The 25,090-nt window shown below is 42.8% G+C and overlaps 1 protein-coding gene across 12 annotated transcripts in view; it reads left to right on the forward strand.

Annotated features, from left to right (window-relative positions):
- The window catches only part of RC3H1 (ring finger and CCCH-type domains 1), a 473,299-nt gene that overhangs the window by 255,461 nt on the left and 192,748 nt on the right, over positions 1-25,090 (forward strand). For 6 of the 12 annotated variants that reach the window (XM_053693264.1, XM_053693271.1, XM_053693272.1 and 3 more), the window contains exon 10: positions 24,103-24,393. The exons of 1 other annotated variant lie outside the window; for it this stretch is intronic. In XM_053693264.1, coding sequence (XP_053549239.1) covers positions 24,103-24,393 — 291 coding nt within the window. The remainder of the gene's footprint in view (positions 1-24,102; positions 24,394-25,090) is intronic. 5 more of the 12 variants (XM_053693269.1, XM_053693270.1, XM_053693273.1 and 2 more) reach the window with 2 other exon arrangements.

Here is a 25,090-nt window from a genome sequence, read left to right on the forward strand (position 1 = left end):
TGCAGACTGCCATCTCATTTCATTGTTGGGCAGTTTATTTTGGAGTGCGTTTCTCCTATTTGGTAGCTCAGGTGTTATCTTATTTTCTCACCGCTTTCTGCCTCGCTCACTCTTCCTAAGTCCGGAGGAAGCCTTCTCAGTGCTTCGTCTCATATACTTTCTGTAGTTGTAGCTGCTGTGAGTACCCTATATACTCGCATCTAATTAATATATTTATCTGAAAGATTTCTATACTGTTAAAATTCTTTTTACTGTGTTACCCTATTGTGACAGAATTACTTTACAGTTTTGTCTGTAATTACACATTTCGTTATATTGTTTCTGTCTTTGTTTCCAAATAAGTTGTTACTTTAATGGAGCTTTTTATATATGACCCACTGTAACATTTTCTGATCCTTTAGTAGGGACATCAACAGATAATTTCCATTTTAATGGGAGGAGAGTCCACTGCTTCATTCATTACTTGTGGGAATTAAGAACCTGAGGAGGCAACGACACCCCAGCCAAAGGCTTAAATACCTTCCCCACTCCCCTCATCCCCCAGTCATTCTTTGCCTTTCGTCACAGGAGCTTAGCAGAGAAGTGTCAGAAGATTTGGGGTAGTCTCTTATGGAGGGTAGTACTCTTCGAAATGGGACTGGAGTTTTAAGTAGTAATGTCAGCCTCTCAGTGAGAGCATGGGTGAAAGTTAGAGTCCAGAGATGCAGGGAGAGTCTATCTGCAAAACCTTCCTGACTCCTTAAGCAATCGGCGTTGACGAGTTTCGCTGACTGCTTTATGCACTCAAGTCCATGTCAGGAGCGATGCTACGAACCTGTCACACTTGAAGGGCCGTGTTCCTGTTCCGTGGCATAGATTCTGGTAAGATCGTTTCGTTTATATACATATAACGCAAGAAGACAGGGTCACAGTGTGTCTCCTTTTATCTGTATAGAATCAAGGTTTAATATTCCTGGAAACGGGATTATTGAACAGGGGGGGATTTATGCATAATATCTTTTATTGTGTTGTGCTGCGGCATGTGTGAGATGAGGCTCTGGCAATGTGTGAACACTTAGATTTTCTTTTTTGGCACGTTTTCTCTATAGGACAGCGGCGGTCCTGCATGGCACTCCATGTGACCGGGTGTGGCCTCTTTAACTTCCTTTTTTCTGATCGGCAATTGCGGGAGACGTATACAGTTTCTCTGTGGCCCGGGTCATAGGAGGTGGTGAGTGCCCCGGCCATTGGTGTATAAATTTGCCTTTATCTATCTAGTCAATATTAAAGCTATGGAGGACTGATATGTTAGAGGATACCCCCTCTTTAATTAAAGCTAATACCTGTGTTTATTATGAGGAGGTGCAGGTTCATCCGCCTGTCCACCTGTGTTCTACATGCTTTGATAAGTTTGCAATATCTAAAAAGAATAAGATATTTAGCACTACTGAGCCGTCCACCTCTGAGGGTTCTCCGTCCCACGAGGTGCGTTCCCTACATTCATTTCAGATTACACATGCAGTTCCCCAGGGCCCAACTAATCCTCCCGCAGGAGGGGCCCACTGGCCGCAAGATTTCGCTATCCAGCTGCAAACTGTGGTTTCTGCGGTCTTCCATGCCCTACCACGCCCTGCGAAGTGCAAGCGAAGGTAAAGACATAGCCTTCCGCCCCAGGGGTCATCTACTCCGTTGGATGTATCGGACAGATTATCCGCTGATGACGACTTCCGACTTTTCGGAGGGCGCTCTTTCTGGGTCGGAATTAGCGTCTTCTACACCTATGACTGCGGAGGAGCCAGATTTTAAGTTTAAGATGGAGCATTTGTGCTTTTTACTGAAAGAAGTGCTTGCTACTTTGTAAGTTCCTGAACTGAAGCTTCCGGAAGAACCATCGATCCCTAAGCTAGATAGGGTTTACGAGGATAGGGTGATGCCTCAGACCTTACCAGTTCCCGTGAAAATGGCTACTATTAAGAATGAGTGGGAGAGACTTGGCTCGTCCTTTTCTCCCTCTACCTCTTTTAAAAAGCTGTTCCCCCGGACTCTCAGCTTGAGCTATGGGGGGCCATTCCTAAGGTGGATGGAGCTATCTCCACACTTGCGAAGCGTACGACTATTCCCCTTGAGGATAGTTTGTCGTTAAAAGAGCCCATGGATAAAAAAATTAGAATCCATGTTGAGGAAGATGTTTCAACTCAAGGGGTTTGTTTTTCAACCGGTAGCGGCGATTGCTGCGGTGGCGGGAGCAGCTGCCTACTGGTGTGACGCACTGTCAGCTATGGTCAAGGTGCAGGCTCCCCTCGAGGAGCTACAGGAAAAGATTAAGGCCTTAAGGGTAGCTAATTCTTTTATCTGTGATGCTAATATGCAGGTCGTTCGCCTGAATGCCAAGACATTAGGTTTCTCGGTTCTAGCCCGCAGGGCTCTGTGGTTAAAGTCATGGTCTGCGGACATGACTTCCAAGTCTAGATTACTGTCCCTTCCTTATCAGGGAAAGTTCTCTTTAGTCCAGACCTGGACTCTATCATATCCACGGTCAAGGGAGGCAAGGGTGCTTTCCTTCCGCAGGATAAGAATAAGCCTAAAGGCTCTACTTTTGTCACTTTCGTTGAGACAAGTCTCAACGCCAGCAGCCTGTTGCGGAGACTGAGCAGTCCAAGGGTTCTTGGAAGCCAGCTCAATCTTGGAGCAAATCCAAGCAGAACAAGTAGCCGCCCCCCCCCCCCCCCCCTGCCTAGACAAAGTTGGCATGAAGGGGAGCCCCCGATCCGTCTCTGGATCGCGTAGGGGGCAGACTATCTCTGTTCGCAGAGGCTTGATTGCGAGACGTACAGGAAGGCACAGGGCAGATGGACTCGAAGTGTCGACCTTACCGATGAATATCTTGGAACTATAAGCAATATTCCTCGGCTGAGGGCTTGGCCTCTCTTTGGGTTGTCCCGTTTCATCAGATTCCATTCGGACAACATTTCCTCGGTGGCGTATATAAACCATCAGGGGGGAATGAGAAGCTCCCTAGCCATGAGGGAGGTGTCTCGGATTCTGGAATGGGCGGAGACTCACAACTGTTTGCTCTCAGCGATCCACATTCTGAGTGTGGACAAGTGGGAAGCGGATTTCCTCAGCAATCCTTTCATCTGGGGGAATGGACTTTCCATTCCGAGGTGTTTGCCGAGATCTGCAACAGATGGGGGACGCCGGAGATGGATCTCATGGCGTCCAGACTCCACTTCAAGCTACCCAGATTCGGGTCGCGGTCCAGGGATCCCCAGGCAGAGCTGATAGATGCCTTAGCGATACCATGGGTGTTTAACCTAATTTATATTTTTCCCCCGTTGTCACTTCCTTGAGTGGTGGCCCGCATCAAACAGGAGCAAGCTTCGACCATTCTGATTGCTCCGTTGTGGTCACGGACGTGGTTTGTGGACCTGGTGGGAATTTCGTTGTTTCCTCCATGGAGGTTACCCTGTCGCACAGATCTGCTGGTTCAGGGTTTACCTTTCTCCACCAAAATCTTGTTTCTCTCTGAGGCTGACTGCGTGAAGATTGAACGCCTAGTCTTGGCCAAGAGAGTGTTCTCGGATAGAGTGATTTATACTCTCATGTAGGCCAGAAAGCTGGTCACTCAGCGCATCTTTCACAAGGTGTGGAGGGCCTGTTTATCCTGGTGTGAGGAACGTGGATATCCCTGGCACAAGGTTAGGGTATCCAGGATTCTGGCTTTTCTCCAGGATGGTCTGGATAAGGGTCTTGCCGCAAGTTCCTTAAAGGGACAGATTTCAGCTTTATCAGTTCTGTTACACAAGAAGCTAGTGGAGCTTCCTGATATTCAGTCCTTTGTTCATGCTTTGTCTAGGATCAGACCGGTATTTAGATCTTCTGCTCCTCCTTGGAGCTTAAATTTAGTTCTTAAGGTTTTGCAGAGGGCTCAGTTTGAGCCTATGCATGCGCTTGACATTAAGATTCTTTCATGGAAGGTTCTATTACTTCTGGATATTGCTTCGGCTCGCAGAGTATCTATCATGGCGGCCTTGCAATGTGAGCCCCCTTTACCTGATTTTTCACGTTGATAAGGCAGTGTTTTGCACTGGGTTGTGGTTTCTCCCTAAGGTGATGTCAAATTGTAACTTCAATCAGGAGATAGTTCCTTCCTTGTGTCCTAACCCTTCTTCGTCTAAGGAAAGGTTACTTCATAACTTGGATGTTGTTCGAGCTTTGAAGTTTTATCTTCAGGCCACAAAGGATTTCAGATAGACTTCATCCTTATTTGTTGTCTTTTCAGGGAAGCGTAGGGGGCAGAGGACCTCTTCAACTTCTTTCTTTTTGGTTGAGGAGCATTATCTGTTTGACCTATGAGACAGCGGGACATAAGCCTCCTCAGAGGATTACTGCTCACTCAACTAGGGCTGTGGCCTCCTCTTGGGCCTTTAAGAACGAAGCTCTGTGGAGCAGATTTGTAAGGTGGCTACTTGGTGGTCCTTGCATACTTTTGCAAAATTTTACAATTTTGATGTTTTTGCTTCGGCGGAAGCTGTTTTTTGAGAGAGGTTCTGCAGGCTGTGGTGCCCTCAGTATTTTACCCTCCCGTTTTGTTCATTCAGTGTCCTAGAGCTTGGGTATTTGTTCCCACAAGTAATGAATGAAGCAGTGGACTCTCCTCCCATTAAGATGGAAAACATAAATTATGCTTACCTGATAATTTAATTTCCATCTGTGGGAGGAGAGTCCACTGCTCCCGCCTGTTTCTCCAGGAGGCGGACCTAAATTTATTTTTATTCTTCTGGCACCTTTTATACCCTGATATTTTCTCCAACATAGGTGTGTCCGGTCCACGGCGTCATCCTTACTTGTGGGATATTCTCTTCCCCAACAGGAAATGGCAAAGAGCCCAGCAAAGCTGGTCACATGATCCCTCCTAGGCTCCGCCTACCCCAGTCATTCTCTTTGCCGTTGTACAGGCAACATCTCCACGGAGATGGCTTAGAGTTTTTTAGTGTTTAACTGTAGTTTTTCATTATTCAATCAAGAGTTTGTTATTTTCAAATAGTGCTGGTACGTACTATTTACTCAGAAACAGAAAAGAGATGAAGAATTCTGTTTGTATGAGGAAAATGATTTTAGCAACCGTAACTAAAATCCATGGCTGTTCCACACAGGACTGTTGAGAGCAATTAACTTCAGTTGGGGGAACAGTTTGCAGTCTCTTGCTGCTTGAGGTATGACACATTCTAACAAGACGATGTAATGCTGGAAGCTGTCATTTTCCCTATGGGATCCGGTAAGCCATGTTTATTACGATTGTAAATAAGGGCTTCACAAGGGCTTATTTAAACTGTAGACTTTTTTTGGGCTAAATCGATTGATATTAACACTTATTTAGCCTTGAGGAATCATTTATTCTGGGTATTTTGATTTAATAATATCGGCAGGCACTGTTTTAGACACCTTATTCTTTAGGGGCTTTCCCAAAGCATAGGCAGAGTCTCATTTTCGCGCCGGTGTTGCGCACTTGTTTTTGAGAGGCATGGCATGCAGTCGCATGTGAGAGGAGCTCTGATACTTATAAAAGACTTCTGAAGGCGTCATTTGGTATCGTATTCCCCTTTGGGTTTGGTTGGGTCTCAGCAAAGCAGATACCAGGGACTGTAAAGGGGTCTAAAGCTTAAAACGGCTCCGGTTCCGTTATTTTAAGGGTTAAAGCTTCCAAAATTGGTGTGCAATATTTTCAAGGCTTTAAGACGCTGTGGTGAAAATTTGGTGAATTTTGAACAATTCCTTCATGTTTTTTCGCAATTGCAGTAATAAAGTGTGTTCAGTTTAAAATTTAAAGTGACAGTAACGGTTTTATTTTAAAACGTTTTTTGTACTTTCTGATCAAGTTTATGCCTGTTTAACATGTCTGAACTACCAGATAGACTGTGTTCTGAATGTGGGGAAGCCAGAATTCCTATTCATTTAAATAAATGTGATTTATGTGATAATGACAATGATGCCCAAGATGATTCCTCAAGTGAGGGGAGTAAGCATGGTACTGCATCATTCCCTCCTTCGTCTACACGAGTCTTGCCCACTCAGGAGGCCCCTAGTACATCTAGCGCGCCAATACTCCTTACTATGCAACAATTAACGGCTGTAATGGATAATTCTGTCAAAAACATTTTAGCCAAAATGAACCCTTGTCAGCGTAAGCGTGGCTGCTCTGTTTTAGTTACTGAAGAGCATGACGACGCTGATATTAATATCTCTGAAGGGCCCCTAACCCAATCTGAGGGGGCCAGGGAGGTTTTGTCTGAGGGAGAAATTACTGATTTAGGGAACATTTCTCAGCAGGCTGAATCTGATGTGATTACATTTAAATTTAAATTGGAACATCTCCGCATTTTGCTTAAGGAGGTATTATCCACTCTGGATGATTGTGAAAATTTAGTCATCCCAGAGAAACTATGTAAAATGGACAAGTTCCTAGAGGTGCCGGGGCTCCCAGAAGCTTTTCCTATACCCAAGCGGGTGGCGGACATTGTTAATAAAGAATGGGAAAGGCCCGGTATTCCTTTCGTCCCTCCCCCCATAATTAAAAAATTGTTTCCTATGGTCGACCCCAGAAAGGACTTATGGCAGTCAGTCCCCAAGGTCGAGGGAGCGGTTTCTACTTTAAACAAACGCACCACTATTCCCATAGAGGATAGTTGTGCTTTCAAAGATCCTATGGATAAAAAATTAGAAGGTTTGCTTAAAAAGATGTTTGTTCAGCAGGGTTACCTTCTACAACCCATTTCATGCATTGTCCCTGTCACTACAGCCGCATATTTCTGGTTTGATGAACTGCTTAAGGTGCTCGATAGTGACTCTCCTCCTTATGAGGAGATTATGGACAGAATCAATGCTCTCAAATTGGCTAATTCTTTCACTCTAGACGCCTCTTTGCAATTGGCTAAGTTAGCGGCTAAGAACTCTGGGTTTGCTATTGTGGCGCGCAGAGCGCTTTGGTTGAAATCTTGGTCGGCTGATGCGTCTTCCAAGAACAAGCTACTAAACATTCCTTTCAAGGGGAAAACGCTGTTTGGTCCTGACTTGAAAGAGATTATCTCTGATATCACTGGGGGTAAGGGCCACGCCCTTCCTCAGGATCGGCCCTTCAAGGCAAAAAATAGACCTAATTTTCGTCCCTTTCGTAAAAACGGACCAGCCCAAGGTGCTACGTCCTCTAAGCAAGAGGGTAATACTTCTCAGGCCAAGCCAGCTTGGAGACCAATGCAAGGCTGGAACAAGGGAAAGCAGGCCAAGAAACCTGCCACTGCTACCAAGACAGCATGAAATATTGGCCCCCGATCCGGGACCGGATCTGGTGGGGGGCAGACTCTCTCTCTTCGCTCAGGCTTGGGCAAGAGATGTTCTGGATCCTTGGGCGCTAGAAATAGTCTCCCAGGGTTATCTTCTGGAATTCAAGGGACTTCCCCCAAGGGGGAGGTTCCACAAGTCGCAGTTGTCTTCAGACCACATAAAAAGACAGGCGTTCTTACATTGTGTAGAAGACCTGTTAAAAATGGGAGTGATTCATCCTGTTCCATTAAGAGAACAAGGGATGGGGTTCTACTCCAATCTGTTCATAGTTCCCAAAAAAGAGGGAACGTTCAGACCAATCCTAGATCTCAAGATCTTAAACAAATTTCTCAAGGTCCCATCGTTCAAGATGGAAACCATTCGAACTATCCTTCCTTCCATCCAGGAAGGTCAATTTATGACCACGGTGGATTTAAAGGATGCGTATCTACATATTCCTATCCACAAGGAACATCATCGGTTCCTAAGGTTTGCATTCCTGGACAAACATTACCAGTTCGTGGCGCTTCCTTTCGGATTAGCCACTGCTCCAAGGATCTTCACAAAGGTACTAGGGTCCCTTCTAGCGGTGCTAAGACCAAGGGGCATTGCAGTAGTACCTTACCTGGACGACATTCTGATTCAAGCGTCGTCCCTTCCTCAAGCAAAGGCTCACACGGACATTGTCCTGGCCTTTCTCAGATTTCACGGCTGGAAAGTGAACGTGGAAAAGAGTTCTCTATCCCCGTCAACAAGGGTTCCCTTCTTGGGAACAATTATAGACTCCTTAGAAATGAGGATCTTTCTAACAGAGGCCAGAAAAACAAAGCTTCTGGACTCTTGTCGGATACTTCATTCCGTTCCTCTTCCTTCCATAGCTCAGTGCATGGAAGTGATCGGGTTGATGGTGGCGGCGATGGACATAGTTCCTTTTGCGCGCATTCATCTAAGACCATTACAACTGTGCATGCTCAGTCAGTGGAATGGGGACTATACAGACTTGTCTCCGAAGATACAAGTAAATCAGAGGACCAGAGACTCACTCCGTTGGTGGCTGTCCCTGGACAATCTGTCTCAAGGGATGATGTTCCACAGACCAGAGTGGGTCATTGTCACGACCGACGCCAGTCTGATAGGCTGGGGCGCGGTCTGGGGATCCCTGAAAGCTCAGGGTCTTTGGTCTCGGGAAGAATCTCTTCTACCGATAAATATTCTGGAACTGAGAGCGATATTCAATGCGCTCCAGGCCTGGCCCCAGCTTGCGAGGACCAGGTTCATACGGTTTCAATCAGACAACATGACGACTGTTGCGTACATCAACCATCAGGGGGGAACAAGGAGTTCCCTAGCGATGGAAGAAGTAACCAAAATTATTCTTTGGGCGGAGTCTCACTCCTGCCACCTGTCTGCTATCCACATCCCAGGAGTGGAAAATTGGGAAGCGGATTTTCTGAGTCGTCAGACATTGCATCCGGGGGAGTGGGAACTCCATCCGGAAATCTTTGCCCAAGTCACTCACCTGTGGGGCATTCCAGACATGGATCTGATGGCCTCTCGTCAGAACTTCAAAGTTCCTTGCTACGGGGCCAGATCCAGGGATCCCAAGGCGGCTCTAGTGGATGCACTAGTAGCACCTTGGACCTTCAAACTAGCTTATGTGTTCCCGCCATTTCCTCTCATCCCCAGGCTGATAGCCAGGATCAAGCAGGAGAGGGCGTCGGTGATCTTGATAGCTCCTGCGTGGCCACGCAGGACTTGGTATGCAGATCTGGTGAATATGTCATCGGCTCCACCTTGGAAGCTACCTTTGAGACGAGACCTTCTTGTTCAGGGTCCGTTCGAACATCCGAATCTGGTTTCACTCCAGCTGACTGCTTGGAGATTGAACGCTTGATTTTATCGAAGCGAGGATTCTCAGATTCTGTGATCGATACTCTTGTTCAGGCCAGAAAGCCTGTGACTAGAAAGATTTACCACAAAATTTGGAAAAAATATATCTGTTGGTGTGAATCTAAAGGATTCCCTTGGGACAAGGTTAAGATTCCTAGGATTCTATCCTTCCTTCAAGAAGGATTGGAAAAAGGATTATCTGCAAGTTCCCTGAAGGGACAGATTTCTGCCTTGTCGGTATTACTTCACAAGAAGCTGGCAGCTGTGCCAGATGTTCAAGCCTTTGTTCAGGCTCTGGTTAGAATCAAGCCTGTTTACAAACCTTTGACTCCTCCTTGGAGTCTCAATTTAGTTCTTTCAGTTCTTCAGGGGGTTCCGTTTGAACCCTTACATTCCGTTGATATTAAGTTATTATCTTGGAAAGTTTTGTTTTTAGTTGCGATTTCTTCTGCTAGAAGAGTCTCAGAATTATCTGCTCTGCAGTGTTCTCCTCCTTATCTGGTGTTCCATGCAGATAAGGTGGTTTTACGTACTAAACCTGGTTTTCTTCCAAAAGTTGTTTCTAACAAAAACATTAACCAGGAGATTATCGTACCTTCTCTGTGTCCAAAACCAGTTTCAAAGAAGGAACGTTTGTTGCACAATTTGGATGTTGTTCGCGCTCTAAAATTCTATTTAGATGCTACAAAGGATTTTAGACAAACATCTTCCTTGTTTGTTGTTTATTCAGGTAAAAGGAGAGGTCAAAAAGCAACTTCTACCTCTCTCTCTTTTTGGATTAAAAGCATCATCAGATTGGCTTACGAGACTGCCGGACGGCAGCCTCCCGAAAGAATCACAGCTCATTCCACTAGGGCTGTGGCTTCCACATGGGCCTTCAAGAACGAGGCTTCTGTTGATCAGATATGTAGGGCAGCGACTTGGTCTTCACTGCACACTTTTACCAAATTTTACAAGTTTGATACTTTTGCTTCTTCTGAGGCTATTTTTGGGAGAAAGGTTTTGCAAGCCGTGGTGCCTTCCATTTAGGTGACCTGATTTGCTCCCTCCCTTCATCCGTGTCCTAAAGCTTTGGTATTGGTTCCCACAAGTAAGGATGACGCCGTGGACCGGACACACCTATGTTGGAGAAAACAGAATTTATGTTTACCTGATAAATTTCTTTCTCCAACGGTGTGTCCGGTCCACGGCCCGCCCTGGTTTTTTTAATCAGGTCTGATATTTTATTTTCTTTAACTACAGTCACCACGGTACCATATGGTTTCTCCTATGCAAATATTCCTCCTTAACGTCGGTCGAATGACTGGGGTAGGCGGAGCCTAGGAGGGATCATGTGACCAGCTTTGCTGGGCTCTTTGCCATTTCCTGTTGGGGAAGAGAATATCCCACAAGTAAGGATGACGCCGTGGACCGGACACACCGTTGGAGAAAGAAATTTATCAGGTAAACATAAATTCTGTTTTTCCTACTGTTCCTTGTTCAGTTGGCAGAATGACTGCCGGATGAGGGGAGTGGGGGAGGTATTTAAGCCTTTGGTCGGGGTGTCTTTGCCGCCTCCTGGTGGCCAGGTTCTTAATTCCCACAAGTAATGAATGAAGCAGTGGACTCTCCTCCCACAGATGGAAATGAAATTATCAGGTAAGCATAATTTATTTTTTTGCTCAGATTGGGTGTGTGCTTTATAAACTACTGTACTTACATTTCTCCTCCTCCTCAACTCTGGCAATGGCTGTTTGAGGTATGTCATGCTCACCATTCAGGCTGATACTACTTTTCTCCTAAGGGTCATTGTCTCCTTCCTTTGTGTATTCCACTAGGAGGTGTAATTTAGTTTTTTTTTAGTTTTTTTGTTTTTGCTCCAAATTTTAAATATTTGAAATCATCTACAATATCTGAAGTTTTATTGTCTCTGCCTCTACCAAGTAAGCAAACACGCTCATTTGTTTATTGTGTAGGTGTCCTTAGCCCCTTCTATTTTTCATAACTGGTATCAGGATATTGGTCTAGCTTAGTGTAGTTTGGATAATCCAGCACTCTGTTGGAGAATAATCTTCAGATGTCCATGATTCTATCTTATATTAAGATACAGATTTTTTGTTCAGAGGTGACAATTAACAAATTTTTAAACCTTCAACTACGTTTCCTGAGGGTTTTATCTCCAGTTCCTGAGTGACTTTCAAAAACTTGGATTTCCTTTTTCTCCATAATTTCAAATTAAACAGTTGTTTTTTGCTTTCAGTATCCAATTTAGATCTATGGGAATCTGTTCCAAGAGTACAGGGTGCATTTTCCGTTTGGCTAAAAACTCATCTATTCCTTACAGGATAGTAATTTGTTTTGAGTCCCTGTGGATTGTAATATGGAGGTTTTTTCCGTAGAGGACTATTTCTTCAACCAGGTTTACCTATCAATCCAGCTATCAGCATAGCTGGTGCTACAGGATCTGCAGGTCTGTGGTGGAACTCTTTTTTAGCCATTTTGTTTTCTGATGAGGCCTCTTTTTAGATTGCACAGCTGTATTAATCTACTTAGAACAGCCGGTTCATTTATCTACGGTCATTATCCTCATTAATGCTCAAAACATGTTCTTTGCGTGTTAACAAGAAAGGCATTATAGATATAATCTTAGCCTGCTGTTATTGCTTCCAAGAGTAGTCTATTATCCTTTTCTTTTTGGGAGGGATTCTCTTCAGATATGATTTAGTCACCATCATTTCCTCAGTTACAGAAGGAACAAGTGCTTTTTTTAGCTCTAGATAATCTAGGAATGCGCAGATCTGGTGTCCATTTTCACTCCTCTAAGAGCTAAAAGATCCTATTCTCTAAGCCCTAAATTCTCTAAACCTTGTTGTATGCAAGTAGCTCCTGGAATGAGTCCAAGAAATCAGAGACACCATTCACTACTTCATGTGCAGCTGCCGACGCAAATTCAATAGATTGAGCTTTTTTTTTCTCTAGAGGATGAATTCAAATCAGTTTATATTCCTTGGTTTTGAATATAGCTTTCCAAGGTATTTTCAAGAAGCCACAGCTGCTTCTGTGTATCAGTTCTTGGAACTTGAGTCATAACTCTGGTCCCAGTTTCCGACTAAGGCCTGGGTTTTTATTCTAACTTTTTTTTACTGTTTCAGAGAAGAGGGGCTCTTTGTTTCCTTCCAGGAATTAGGTTTTAAATACGTTTCTGAGTGTTTCTACTTTTAAAATGGAGACCATTTGTACAACAGTGTCATTGTATTGCCTTACCTGGACGACTTTCTTGTTCAGGCTCTGTCTCTGTTTAAGCATGGTTTTAAGATCAACATGCCTTAGAGTTCTGTCTCTCAATACCAATGTCTGTTTTCTGTTAGTATCTATAGAGTCAAATTACAGAGAGTTTGTGCCAGTCTTCAGTCCACTGTTCTTCCAACAGTAGCTCAATTTATGGAGGTGGTTGGTCTGATGGTAGATTTCTCTGATGCGGTTCCTCTTGCTCGTTTTTAATTGTGCCCTCATTATCTTTGTATGCTATGGTAGAGGACATTGTATATATATTTTCAGACTCCACAATAAAGCATTCTCTATCCTGGTGGATAGACGACAATTTAGTTACCCTTGGGGCATCCTTTTTTTCATCGTTATTGGTTAATCTAAATCTTACACACGCTAAGGAGAGATGTTTGCATAATCTTGCCATGGTTAGTATTTTACAAAATGTATTTGTGTTCTTCTAAAGATTTCTTACAAGTTCAAGTTTCTTTGTACGTTTTCAGATCCTTGTAGGGATCAAAAGTCTATAGCTGTTTCTTTAGCTTATTGGCTTAAACAAGTATTTTACAAGCCTTATTGATGGTGGAAAGGCCTTCCCCCGATACGTATTGCAGGCGTTACAGAAAATCAGTTTCTTCTTCTTGGGCCTTTAATAATAGGCTTCTATTGAACAGATTTGCAAGGCTCCGTTGGAGGCTGTTTTTTTTGGTAGAAAAGTCCATCAGGCCATTGTGTCTTGCAACTGTATTTATTCTTTTTGCACACCCTTTTTCTACTGGACTCCACAGCTGGGGTATTCGATCCCACAAGTTATGGCTCTCTTACTGATTTGATAGCTTCATGTCTCCAGCAGTAAAGCTGAGACCCTTGCAAGAGGCACAGGAGAATATATCCCCGGCCTTTAGCTCATCAGGGACATTCTTCAGGAGTCACCCGCTAAAGTACCCTTCAAAGAACAGAGGTATGTTAAATTCAGATATTTCTTCCCCTGTGGAAGATTTCTCAAACCCAGGACCCCACAGCTGAAGTGATGGAAGATGTGTCCTTTAATTTCAGTCTTGAACGTATACACACCTACAGACAAGCAAACAGTAAAAAAAAAAAAATATTCTTTAAGACCACTCCTAAGGAAACATCTACCTTCCCAGTACATGACTCTGTTTTATTTGATTACAAATGAACAAACTTGGGATTCCATTTGCTCCCTAAGTTTAAAAACATCTTTTTTTTTTTTTTTTTCCCCCATCTGCAACATTGGAATTATGTGAAATCATCCCAAGGGTGGATGGAGCAATATCTACTCTTACCGGCAGACTAGAGTTCCTTTACAGGATAGAACCTTGCTCAAGGATGCCATGTACAGATAGCTTGAATGCTTTCACAGAAGATCCTTCCAGCTGGTGGGCTTTATGTTTAGATCAGCTGGCAGCAGCAAATGTGGTCTGTACTGACAACCTAGCTGACCTTATCACTAAAGAAACATCCCTGGATGAAACTCAGGATTGTTTAAAAATGGTCAGGACGGCAAATAACTTTATTTGAAGCTAGGGTTGCACCGATACCGATACTAGTATTGGTACCAAGTATTTGCATGAGTACTTGTACTCATGGAAATGCACCGATACCTCCAATTCCTACCCATACGCCATCTTGTGGCATTTTTCAAACTGCATGTTCCCATTTCATTTTAAGCTGGAGTGGAGACTTAACTAAAAATTGTTCACTTCTGTTCTGCCAATACAAATTGCTGTTATTTGTATTAATGTACGTCAGAGCAGTGCTCCAAAACCTGCTACTTTACAGCTGGAAGCCTACCTGGGAGAGATCACTGTACCTCGTTCAGACAAACCCCTGAAGTACTGGGCAGTTAATAAACTGAGATTTAATAGCCCAAAAATATATTTGACCCATTCAGTAGTGTGAAAAGTGAGACTGTTCAGCTTTGCGTCAAACGTCCTTACTGATAGCAGAAACAGACTTATAGCTGAACATGCAGAGATGCTTCTGTTCATTAATAAGAACTTGCCACTAACTTTTGAAAAATTATTCTAATTGCTAGATTGCCTGTTATACTGCTAGTTCTCATCTTGCACAATTATGCTCATAACATACTGTACTCAGAGGAACATCCTTAGCCAGGTCTGGACTGGGAATAAAATGCAGCCCTGGAAAAATATGAAGACCAGCCCTATTTTTTGTTGAGTCAGAATGCAAATGCCCCATTTCTCTTGTTAAGTGTATCCAGTCCACGGATCATCCATTACTTGTGGGATATTCTCCTTCCCAACAGGAAGTTGCAAGAGGATCACCCACAGCAGAGCTGCTATATAGCTCCTCCCCTCACTGCCATATCCAGTCATTCTCTTGCAACTCTCAACAAAGATGGACGTAGTAAGAGGAGAGTAGTGTATTATAGTTATTTTTTTAACTTCAATCAAAAGTTTATTTTTAAATGGTACCGGAGTGTACTGTTTCATCTCAGGCAGCATTAGAAGAAGAATCTGCCTGTGATTTCTATGATCTTAGCAGAAGTAACTAAGATCCACTGCCGTTCTCACATATTCTGAGGAGTGAGGTAACTTCAGAGGGGGAATGGCGTGCAGGTTTTCCTGCAATAAGGTATGTGCAGTTAACATATTTCTAGGGATGGAATTTGCTAGAAAAATGCTGCTGATACCGGATTAATGTAAGTTAAGCCTTAAATGCAGTGATAGCGACTGGTATCAGGCTTATTAACAGAGATACATACTCTTATAAAAGTGTAATATAAAACGTTTGCTGGCATGTTAATCGTTTTTATATATGTTTGGTGACGAAACTTATTGGGGCCTAGTTTTTTTCCACATGGCTGGCTTGATTTTTGCCTAGAAACAGTTTCCTGAGGCTTTCCACTGTTGTAATATGAGTGGGAGGGGCCTTTTTTAGTGCTTTTCTGTGCAGCTAAAAATACTGACAGAGACATTCAGCTTCCCTCTGCATGATACAGGACATCTCTGAAGGGCTCAAAAGGCTTCAAAGTCGTGTTTGAGGAGGGTAACAACCACAGTAGACTGTGGCAGTTGTTGTGACCGTTTAAAAAACGTTTTTGTCATTTATTATTCTGTTTTTGTTAATAGGGGTTAATCATCCATTTGCAAGTGGGTGCAATTCTCTGCTGACTTGTTACATACACTGTAAAAATTTTGTTAGTGTAACTGCCTTTTTTCACTGTTATTTCAAATTTTGTCAATTTGTTTCTCTTAAAGGCACAGTAACGTTTTTTATATTGCTTGTTAACTTGCTTTAAAGTGTTTTCCAAGCTTGCTAGTCTCATTGCTAGTCTGTACAAACATGTCTGAAACAGAGGATACTTGTTCATTATGTTTAAAAGCCATGGTGGAGCCCCATAGGAGAATGTGTACTAAATGTATTGATTTCACCTTAAACAGTAAAGATCAGTCTTTATCTATAAAAGAATTGTCACCAGAGGGGTCTGTCGAGGGGGAAGTTATGCCGACTAACTCTCCCCACGTGTCGGGCCCTTCGCCTCCCGCTCAAGGGACGCAAGCTAATATGGCGCCAAGTACATCAGGGACGCCCATAGCGATTACTTTGCAGGACATGGCTGCAATCATGAATAATACCCTGTCAGAGGTATTATCCAGATTGCCTGAATTGAGAGGCAAGCGCGATAGCTCTGGGGTTAGACGAGCGCGTAGATGCTGTAAGAGCCATGTCTGATACTGCGTCACAATATGCAGAACCTGAGGACGGAGAGCGACGGAGAGCTTCAGTCTGTGGGTGACGTCTCTGAATCGGGGAGACCTGATTCAGAGATTTCTAATTTTAAATTTAAGCTTGAGAACCTCCGTGTATTGCTTGGGGAGGTATTAGCTGCTCTGAATGACTGTGACACAATTGCAGTGCCAGAGAAATTGTGTAGGCTGGATAAATACTATGCAGTGCCGGTGAGTACTGATGTTTTTCCAATACCTAAAAGGCTTACAGAAATTATTAGTAAGGAGTGGGATAGGCCCGGTGTGCCCTTTTCCCCACCTCCTATATTTAGAAAAATGTTTCCAATAGATGCCACTACACAGGACTTATGGCAGACTGTCCCTAAGGTGGGGGGAGCAGTTTCTACTTTAGCAAAGCGTACCACTATCCCGGTTGAGGACAGTTGTGCTTTTTCAGATCCAATGGATAAAAAATTAGAGGGTTACCTTAAGAAAATGTTTATTCAACAAGGTTTTATTTTACAGCCCCTTGCATGCATTGCACCTGTCACTGCTGCAGCGGCATTCTGGTTTGAGGCCCTGGAAGAGGCTATCCATACAGCGCCATTGACTGAAATTGTTGACAAGCTTAGAACTCTTAAGCTAGCTAACTCATTTGTTTCTGATGCCATTGTTCATTTGACTAAACTAACGGCTAAGAATTCCGGATTCGCCCTCCAGGCTCAAATCCTGGTCAGCTGATGTGACTTCAAAGTCTAAATTACTCAACATTCCTTTCAAGGGGCAGACCTTATTCGGGCCTGGTTTGAAAGAAATTATTGCTGACATTACTGGAGGTAAGGGTCATACCCTTCCTCAGGACAGGGCCAAATCAAAGGCCAAACAGTCTAATTTTCATGCCTTTCGAAATTTCAAGGCAGGTGCAGCATCAACTTCCTCTGCTTCAAAACAAGAGGGAACTTTTGCTCAATCCAAGCAGGCCTGGAAACCTAACCAGTCCTGGAACAAAGGCAAGCAGGCCAGAAAGCCTGCTGCTGCCTCTAAGACCGCATGGAGGAGCGGCCCCCTATCCGACAACGGATCTAGTAGGGGGCAGACTCTCTCTCTTCGCCCAGGCGTGGGCAAGAGATGTTCAGGATCCCTGGGCGTTGCAGATCATATCTCATGGATATCTTCTGGACTTCAAAGCTTCTCCTCCACAAAGGAGATTTCACCTTTCAAGATTATCTGCAAACCAGATAAAGAAAGAGGCATTCCTAAGCTGCGTACAAGATCTCCTTGTAATGGGAGTGATCCATCCAGTTCCGCGGACGGAACAAGGACAGGGGTTTTATTCAAATCTGTTTGTGGTTCCCAAAAAAGAGGGAACCTTCAGACCAATTTTAGATTTAAAGATCCTAAACAAATTCCTCAGAGTTCCGTCATTCAAGATGGAAACTATTCGAACCATTTTACCCATGATCCAAGAGGGTCAGTACATGACCACAGTGGACTTAAAGGATGCTTACTTTCATTCACATTCCGATTCACAAGAATCATCATCAGTTCCTGAGGTTTGCCTTTCTAGACAGGCATTACCAATTTGTAGCTCTTCCATTCGGGTTGGCTACAGCCCAAGAATTTTTACAAAGGTTCTGGGCTCACTTCTGGCTGTCCTAAGACCGCGAGGCATAGCGGTGGCTTCTTACCTGGACGACATCCTGATACAGGCAAGCTTTCAAATTGCCAAATCTCATACAGAGATAGTTCTGGCATTCCTGAGGTCGCATGGGTGGAAAGTGAACGAAGAAAAGAGTTCTCTATCTCCTCTCACAAGGGTTTCCTTCCTAGGGACTCTGATAGATTCTATAGAAATGAAAATTTACCTGACTGAGTCCAGGTTATCAAAACTTCTAAATGCTTGCCTTGTTCTTAACTCCATTCCGCGCCCCACGGTGGCTCAGTGCATGGAAGAAATCGGCTTAATGGTTGCGGCGATGGACATAGTGCCATTTGCGCGCCTGCATCTCAGACCGCTGCAATTATGCATGCTCAGTCAGTGGAATGGGGTTTACACAGATTTGTCCCCTCTACTAAATCTGGATCAGGAAACCAGAGATTCTCTTCTCTGGTGGTTATCTCGGGCCCATCTGTCCAAGGGTATGACCTTTCGCAGACCAGATTGGACAATTGTAACAACAGATGCCAGCCTTCTAGGTTGGGGTGCAGTCTGGAACTCCCTGAAGGCTCAAGGTTCATGGACTCAGGAGGAGAAACTCCTCCCAATAAATATTCTGGAGTAAAGAGCAATATTCAATGCTCTTCTGGCTTGGCCTCAGCTAGCAACACTGAGGTTCATCAGATTTCAGTCGGACAACATCACGACTGTGGCTTACATCAACCATCAAGGGGGAACCAGGAGTTCCCTAGCGATGTCAGAAGTCTCCAAGATAATTTGCTGGGCAGAGACTCACTCTTGCCACCTGTCAGCGATCCATATCCCAGGTGTAGAGAACTGGGAGGCGGATTTTCTAAGTCGTCAGACTTTTCATCCAGGGGAATGGGAACTCCATCCGGAGGTGTTTGCTCAATTGGTTCTCCGTTGGGGCAAACCAGAATTGGATCTCATGGCGTCTCGTCAGAACGCCAAGCTTCCTTGTTACGGTTCCAGGTCCAGGGACCCAGAAGCGGCACTGATAGATGCTCTAGCAGCGCCTTGGTTCTTCAACCTGGCTTATGTGTTTCCACCGTTTCCTCTGCTCCCTCGTCTGATTGCCAAAATCAAACAGGAAAGAGCATCGGTGATATTGATAGCGCCTGCGTGGCCACGCAGGACCTGGTATGCAGACCTAGTGGACATGTCATCCTTTCCACCATGGACTCTGCCTCTGAGACAAGACCTTCTAATACAAGGTCCTTTCAATCATCCGAATCTACTTTCTCTGAGACTGACTGCATGGAGATTGAACGCTTGATCCTATCAAAGCGTGGCTTCTCTGAGTCAGTAATTGATACCTTAATACAGGCACGAAAGCCTGTCACCAGGAAAATTTACCACAAGATATGGCGTAAATATCTTCATTGGTGTGAATCCAAGAATTACTCATGGAGTAGGGTTAGGATTCCTAGGATATTGTTTTTCCTCCAAGAGGGTTTGGACAAAGGATTATCAGCTAGTTCTTTAAAGGGACAGATTTCTGCTCTGTCTATTCTTTTACACAAGCGTCTGGCAGAATTTCCAGACGTTCAGGCATTTTGTCTGGCTTTAGTTAGAATTAAGCCTGTGTTTAAACCTGTTGCTCCTCCATGGAGCTTAAACTTGGTTCTTAAAGTTCTTCAAGGGGTTCCGTTTGAACCCCTTCATTCTATTGATATCAAACTTCTTTCATGGAAAGTTCTTTTTCTGATGGCTATTTCCTCGGCTCGAAGAGTCTCGGAGTTATCTGCCTTACATTGTGATTCTCCTTATCTGATCTTTCATTCAGATAAAGTTGTTCTGCGTACAAAACCTGGGTTTTTACCTAAGGTGGTTTCTAACAAGAATATCAATCAAGAGATTGTTGTTCCATCATTATGTCCTAATCCTTCTTCAAAGAAGGAACGTCTTTTGCGTAATCTAGACCTAGTCCGTGCCTTGAAGTTTTACTTACAGGCTACTAAAGATTTTCGCCAAACATCTAACCTGTTTGTTGTTTACTCTGGACAGAGGAGAGGTCAGAAGGCCTCGGCAACCTCTCTTTCTTTTTGGCTTCGGAGTATAATCCGTTTAGCGTATGAGACTGCTGGACAGCAGCCTCCTGAAAGGATTACAGCTCATTCTACTAGAGCTGTGACTTCTACCTGGGCCTTTAAAAATGAGGCCTGTGTTGAACAGATTTGCAAGGCTGCAACTTGGTCTTCGCTTCATACTTCTTCCAAATTTTACAAATTTGATACCTTTGCTTCTTCGGAGGCTGTTTTTGGGAGAAAGCTTCTACAGGCAGTGGTTCCTTCCGTTTAAGTTCCTGCCTTGTCCCTCCCATCATCCGTGTACTTTAGCTTTGGTATTGGTATCCCACAAGTAATGGATGATCCGTGGACTGGATACACTGAACAAGAGAAAACATAATTTATGCTTACCTGATAAATTTATTTCTCTTGTAGTGTATCCAGTCCACGGCCCGCCCTGTCCTTTTCAGGCAGGTCTAAATTTTAATTAAACTACAGTCACCACTGCACCCTATGGTTTCTCCTTTCTCGGCTTGTTTCGGTCGAATGACTGGATATGGCAGTGAGGGGAGGAGCTATTGTTAAGATATGTTAAGTTGTTTTAGAGAACACTACAGCTTACTGCTTATGCAGGACCACTCAGTCTCACACCTTACCTCGGATTCCCACAGATTGAACTTAAGGGAACCCTGATATGCTCATTGATCTGAGGGTCACTACAGCAGGGTAGCTGAGTGAAAACGGAACCTTCACGCAACAATAACTGCTAGCAGCAGAAAAGAGAGTAAATTTTAAAGGAATGTAACTTCAACAGTAGTGAAAGAGTTAATCACTGCAGGTGCCTTGATTCACACACACACAAGCAGTGTAAAATAGTTTATGCAGCAGGCTTTAGCAAACACACCAAAATTCACACAGTACTTTGTTATCTAAATAAATCAAGCTGTGGGCATTATGTAAACCATACTTTGATAATGAATATTAGTTATATCCAAACTTGTTCAATCAGAGTATAAGAAGCTGTGTCTATCTCATGAAACAGGTAAAGTTGAAGTTAATGCAAACAGTTCTTTTCAAGCAGAATGAAGGTTAATTGTTATAAGGATTGAAGTATGCTTAGGCAGTCCGTTAATGAGAGATGGTAGCAATATGAATCTTTGTCACAGTTATTTGTATGCAAGTTGGTAAGTAGAAGTAATAGTTTAGTGCATATTTGATATCTGAAGCGAATATGAATCTCCAGCAAGTGAGTTACACAGTTAATATAGCAAGCATAAGTGTAATGAAGTTGCAGCAATACACACAGTTCATACAATGCAATATATACAGACCAGTATTACAGGAGATGGCAATTGAGCAGAGTAATACTGTTACCAGACAGCAACAAGTCCCAGCAGTATCACAGTGAGCCTGACAGAGAACCGCGGCGGGAGAATGTCGGGGGCGTGACGTCACACGCTGCAGGGAGTAACTTCAATACAGGAGAGAGACTGAGAAATCTCTGACTGAATAAACGGTGAAAATCTTCAGGCACAAAAGAGCATCTGCAGGTTGATTCAAGTAGGCAGAAACTCAGGGTGAGTTTAGAGAGCAATAAGTTGAAATACAAAGTTGTATAAACGGCTAGGTCTCTTCAGAAGCAGCTTGTCACTGAGCAACAAATTACCAAGCAATGAGTTCTGTTGGGAGGAGCCTTAAATAGGGCTAGTGAGTTCACTTTCTTAAAGGTACAGCATGAAAATAGATAAATCCCTGACAGCTATATAGCAGCTCTCCTGTGGGTGATCCTCTTGCAACTTCCTGTTGGGAAGGAGAATATCCCACAAGTAATTGATGATCCGTGGACTGGATACACTACAAGAGAAATAAATTTATCAGGTAAGCATAAATTATGTTTTTTCTCAAAATGGATTACTGGATACTCCTTCCCCAATATATATATATTTTTTTTAGAATTACATTATATTACTTTGTATTAAGTACACGTCAGATTGATGGGTTATATAGGCACCCTATACAACCCAATTGCATCCAGTAATCACCCCATTAAATTGTAGCTTTCCAGCCCCAGCTGCTGCAGCTGTTATTTATTGTTATTAATATATGTTGTAATATTTTTATTTATAAACTTGTTCTGTGAACTTTGTGACAACAAGCACATAAAACTGTTTTATTATTTCAAAATGTCTTTTGAGATACAGTTCATAATTATAAAGAAGCAAACTTAAGTCTAATCCTGTATTGTGCTTGGTAAACTGTCATGACATAAAAAAAAAAGTATCTTGAGTATTTGAAAAAAGTATCGGTACTTGTACTCGGTCTTCATAAAATGGTATCGGTGCAACCCTATTTGTAACATAGCTGTAGAATCGACTCACATTAATGCAAAAACTGCTGCAATAGCTATTTTAGCTAAGTGAGCCTTATTGCTCAAGTCATGGTCTGCATACATGGTTTCTCTTCCCTTTCAGGGGAAAATTGTTTGGACCAGGCCTAGATGCAATTATTGCAACTGTCATTAGAGGTAAGGGAGCTTAAAAACTAAAGGCAGTGTTAGATTCTTTGTTTGTTTTTGCTCAGGTTGATAGCCAGGTTCAAACAGTAATCCAGTAATTCTGAATGCCACATATTGGCCTTGTCAGACTTCGTATGCAGATCTGATTCAAATGCTCACCATTAGAGCAATTGACACATTTTAGGCCTTCAGGAATGAAGTTTCCATTGAGCAAATTTGTAAAGCGGCTACATGGTCGTCTTTACATACCTTTACCAAATTGTATCACTTTGATGTGTTAACGTAGTCAGATGTTGCATTTGGCATAATAGTTCTGCATGCCACTTTGCCTGTTCAGTAACTTATGTGCCTTAAAGTGACAGTCTAGTAAAAATTTAAACATTCAGAATTAAGATAGGGCATGCAATTTTTAACTACTTTCTAATTTACTTTGTTGAAAGCTAAACCTAGGTAAGCACAAAAGCTAATTTCTAAGCCCTTGAAGGGTGCCTCTTATCGCAGCGCATTTTGACAGTTTTTCACAGCTACTCAACGCTAGTTCATGTGTACCATATACAGTGTAGATACCATTGTGATGACTCCCATGGAATTACGGATAAGTCAGCAGTGACTGGCTAAAATGCAAGTCTGTCAAAAGAACTGAAATATGGGGGCATTCTGCAGAGGCTTAGATACAAGGTAATCACAGAGGTAAAAAGTACATTTAATATAACCGTGTTGGTTATGCAAAACTTGAGAATGGGTAATAAAGGGATTATCTATCTTTTTAAACAATAGCAATTCTGGAGTTGACTTTCCCTTTAACTGTTATCCCACTCTTATTTCATTGGTGGTCTCATAGACTTCACTGCTTGGGTACCGGATCTCACATGTAATGACTTGTGGGCTCTCACCATCTTATGAAAGAAAACAATTTATATTTACCTGATAAATTCATTTCTTTCATGATGGTGAGAGTCATCAAGACCCGTCACTTTGTTTTTTTTTTGTACAGTTTATGGCAGTACCTGTTAACCCTTCAATTGCTATGATTGGTCTTTAGTGATTTTCTGTTTTACTCCTTTCTTTTGGTCAAATGTATGACTGAGGGATTCTGGGAGAGATTAAAAGCTCTGGTATGTTTGGTGTTTTGTCTCCTCCTAGTAGACTGGAGTTTATTCCCACATATAATGGCTCGTGGACTGCCGCCATCATTAAAGAATTGAGTTTAGCGGGTAAGCATACATTTTGTTTTTGTCATTTTGCCTGTTAACCCCTTAATGGCAGACCTTCCCTCCCTCCCTCCTACAGGCTTCGTAAAATAGCCTGACGAGACTGCGCTATTGAAAATAACATTCCCCATAGAAAGACCAGCAACGTAGCGTACATTGCTGGTCATTAAGTGGTTTAAAACATACCTACATTGAAAAATGTCTGCTTCAGTATCGGCTATAAAGAAATTATGTTAAGAGGTGGCAGCAGCAGCAGAAGTCAGCCTCAAAGTGAGGAGGGAGAGCCCAGGTTTGAATACGGTGGCCTCTTGAATGAGTTTATTGCACTTTTAATATTGGTTGCAATGCAGTATACAAAAATGGGAAATAAAAAATAAGTTTAATTTAAAAAATAAATAAAATACTATAGCTGTAGCAAGGGTAAAAAAAAGTTTTGCTTCAATGGGTGATACTTTGTTGTAATCGGTTTCCCATAAACTTAACATTTGCAAAAATTGTATTTCTCACTGTTCACTTTTGTCATTTTTTGTCATTTCAGGTTTCGCAAAATGAATAAGCGAATGGTTCCAAGGAGACCTTTGAGTGCCTCACTTGGTCAGCTAAATGAGGTGGGGCTTCCTAGTGGATCAATACATTCAGATGAGGGCTCGATTGACCTGCCCAGCCGGAAGCAAACTGGACTCCCTAATGGCATTGTGTCAGGAAACTCTGTGACACAACTCATATCTAGGGGCACCGACTCCGGCTTTGAGTCAGTATTGAAGCCAGTGAAATTGGATCACTTGAGCAGCAGTGCTCCAGGCTCTCCTCCAGAGTTGTATGTATCTATGTAGGTTGAAAGAGTCTAGTTTCCAGTATCAATTGGTTACTAAATAAATCAACATAATAATGTGCGTGTATGTATACAAATGTATATTTTTGTATACACAGACCAGAACTAGATCTCAGTTAAAGGGACACCAAAACACTTTGAGATTGTAATTTAACATTTTTTTGTTGAATTAAAAAAAAACTTATTGTTTATTTTGCCACCTTTTTAAGACTGAAAATTGTGGCCTTTTCAATTTTCAGTATTAAGAGTTCACGCACCAGGCTAATGGCTAAGAAAATTACAATGTCTATTCCAGTTGCAAGTTCAGACTGGCTGCTCTAAATAAAGAAAGTGGTTGTTGGAGGTTGGCTATTGAAAAGTAATTGCAGCAAACTGGGTGTTAAACAATGATCACACTCACCTAGTATGGTAACTTATTGCAAGACTGCAGCCTTTTGGGGCAGGGAAAATGAAATATAATTTTCGGAGGTAATTTACAATAAAAGTGCCTAAGCTAGATAATAAAAGTGCTTTGCAGAATTGTTTTACTATACAAGATTAAAGGGAAGAACTAAATGCACTTTGTTATAACGTTTTATAATTGCACTGTTGCTTGCATATAACTGTGTTAAACACCAGCAAAGTGATTAAATTCAGTTAGTCAGCTCCAAAGCAGCAAGTGCTACCCAGGAATGTGTTTTAACAAAGGATGCCA

Source organism: Bombina bombina, chromosome 10 (genome assembly GCF_027579735.1).
Source record: "Bombina bombina isolate aBomBom1 chromosome 10, aBomBom1.pri, whole genome shotgun sequence".
NCBI classification, from domain to species: domain Eukaryota; kingdom Metazoa; phylum Chordata; class Amphibia; order Anura; family Bombinatoridae; genus Bombina; species Bombina bombina.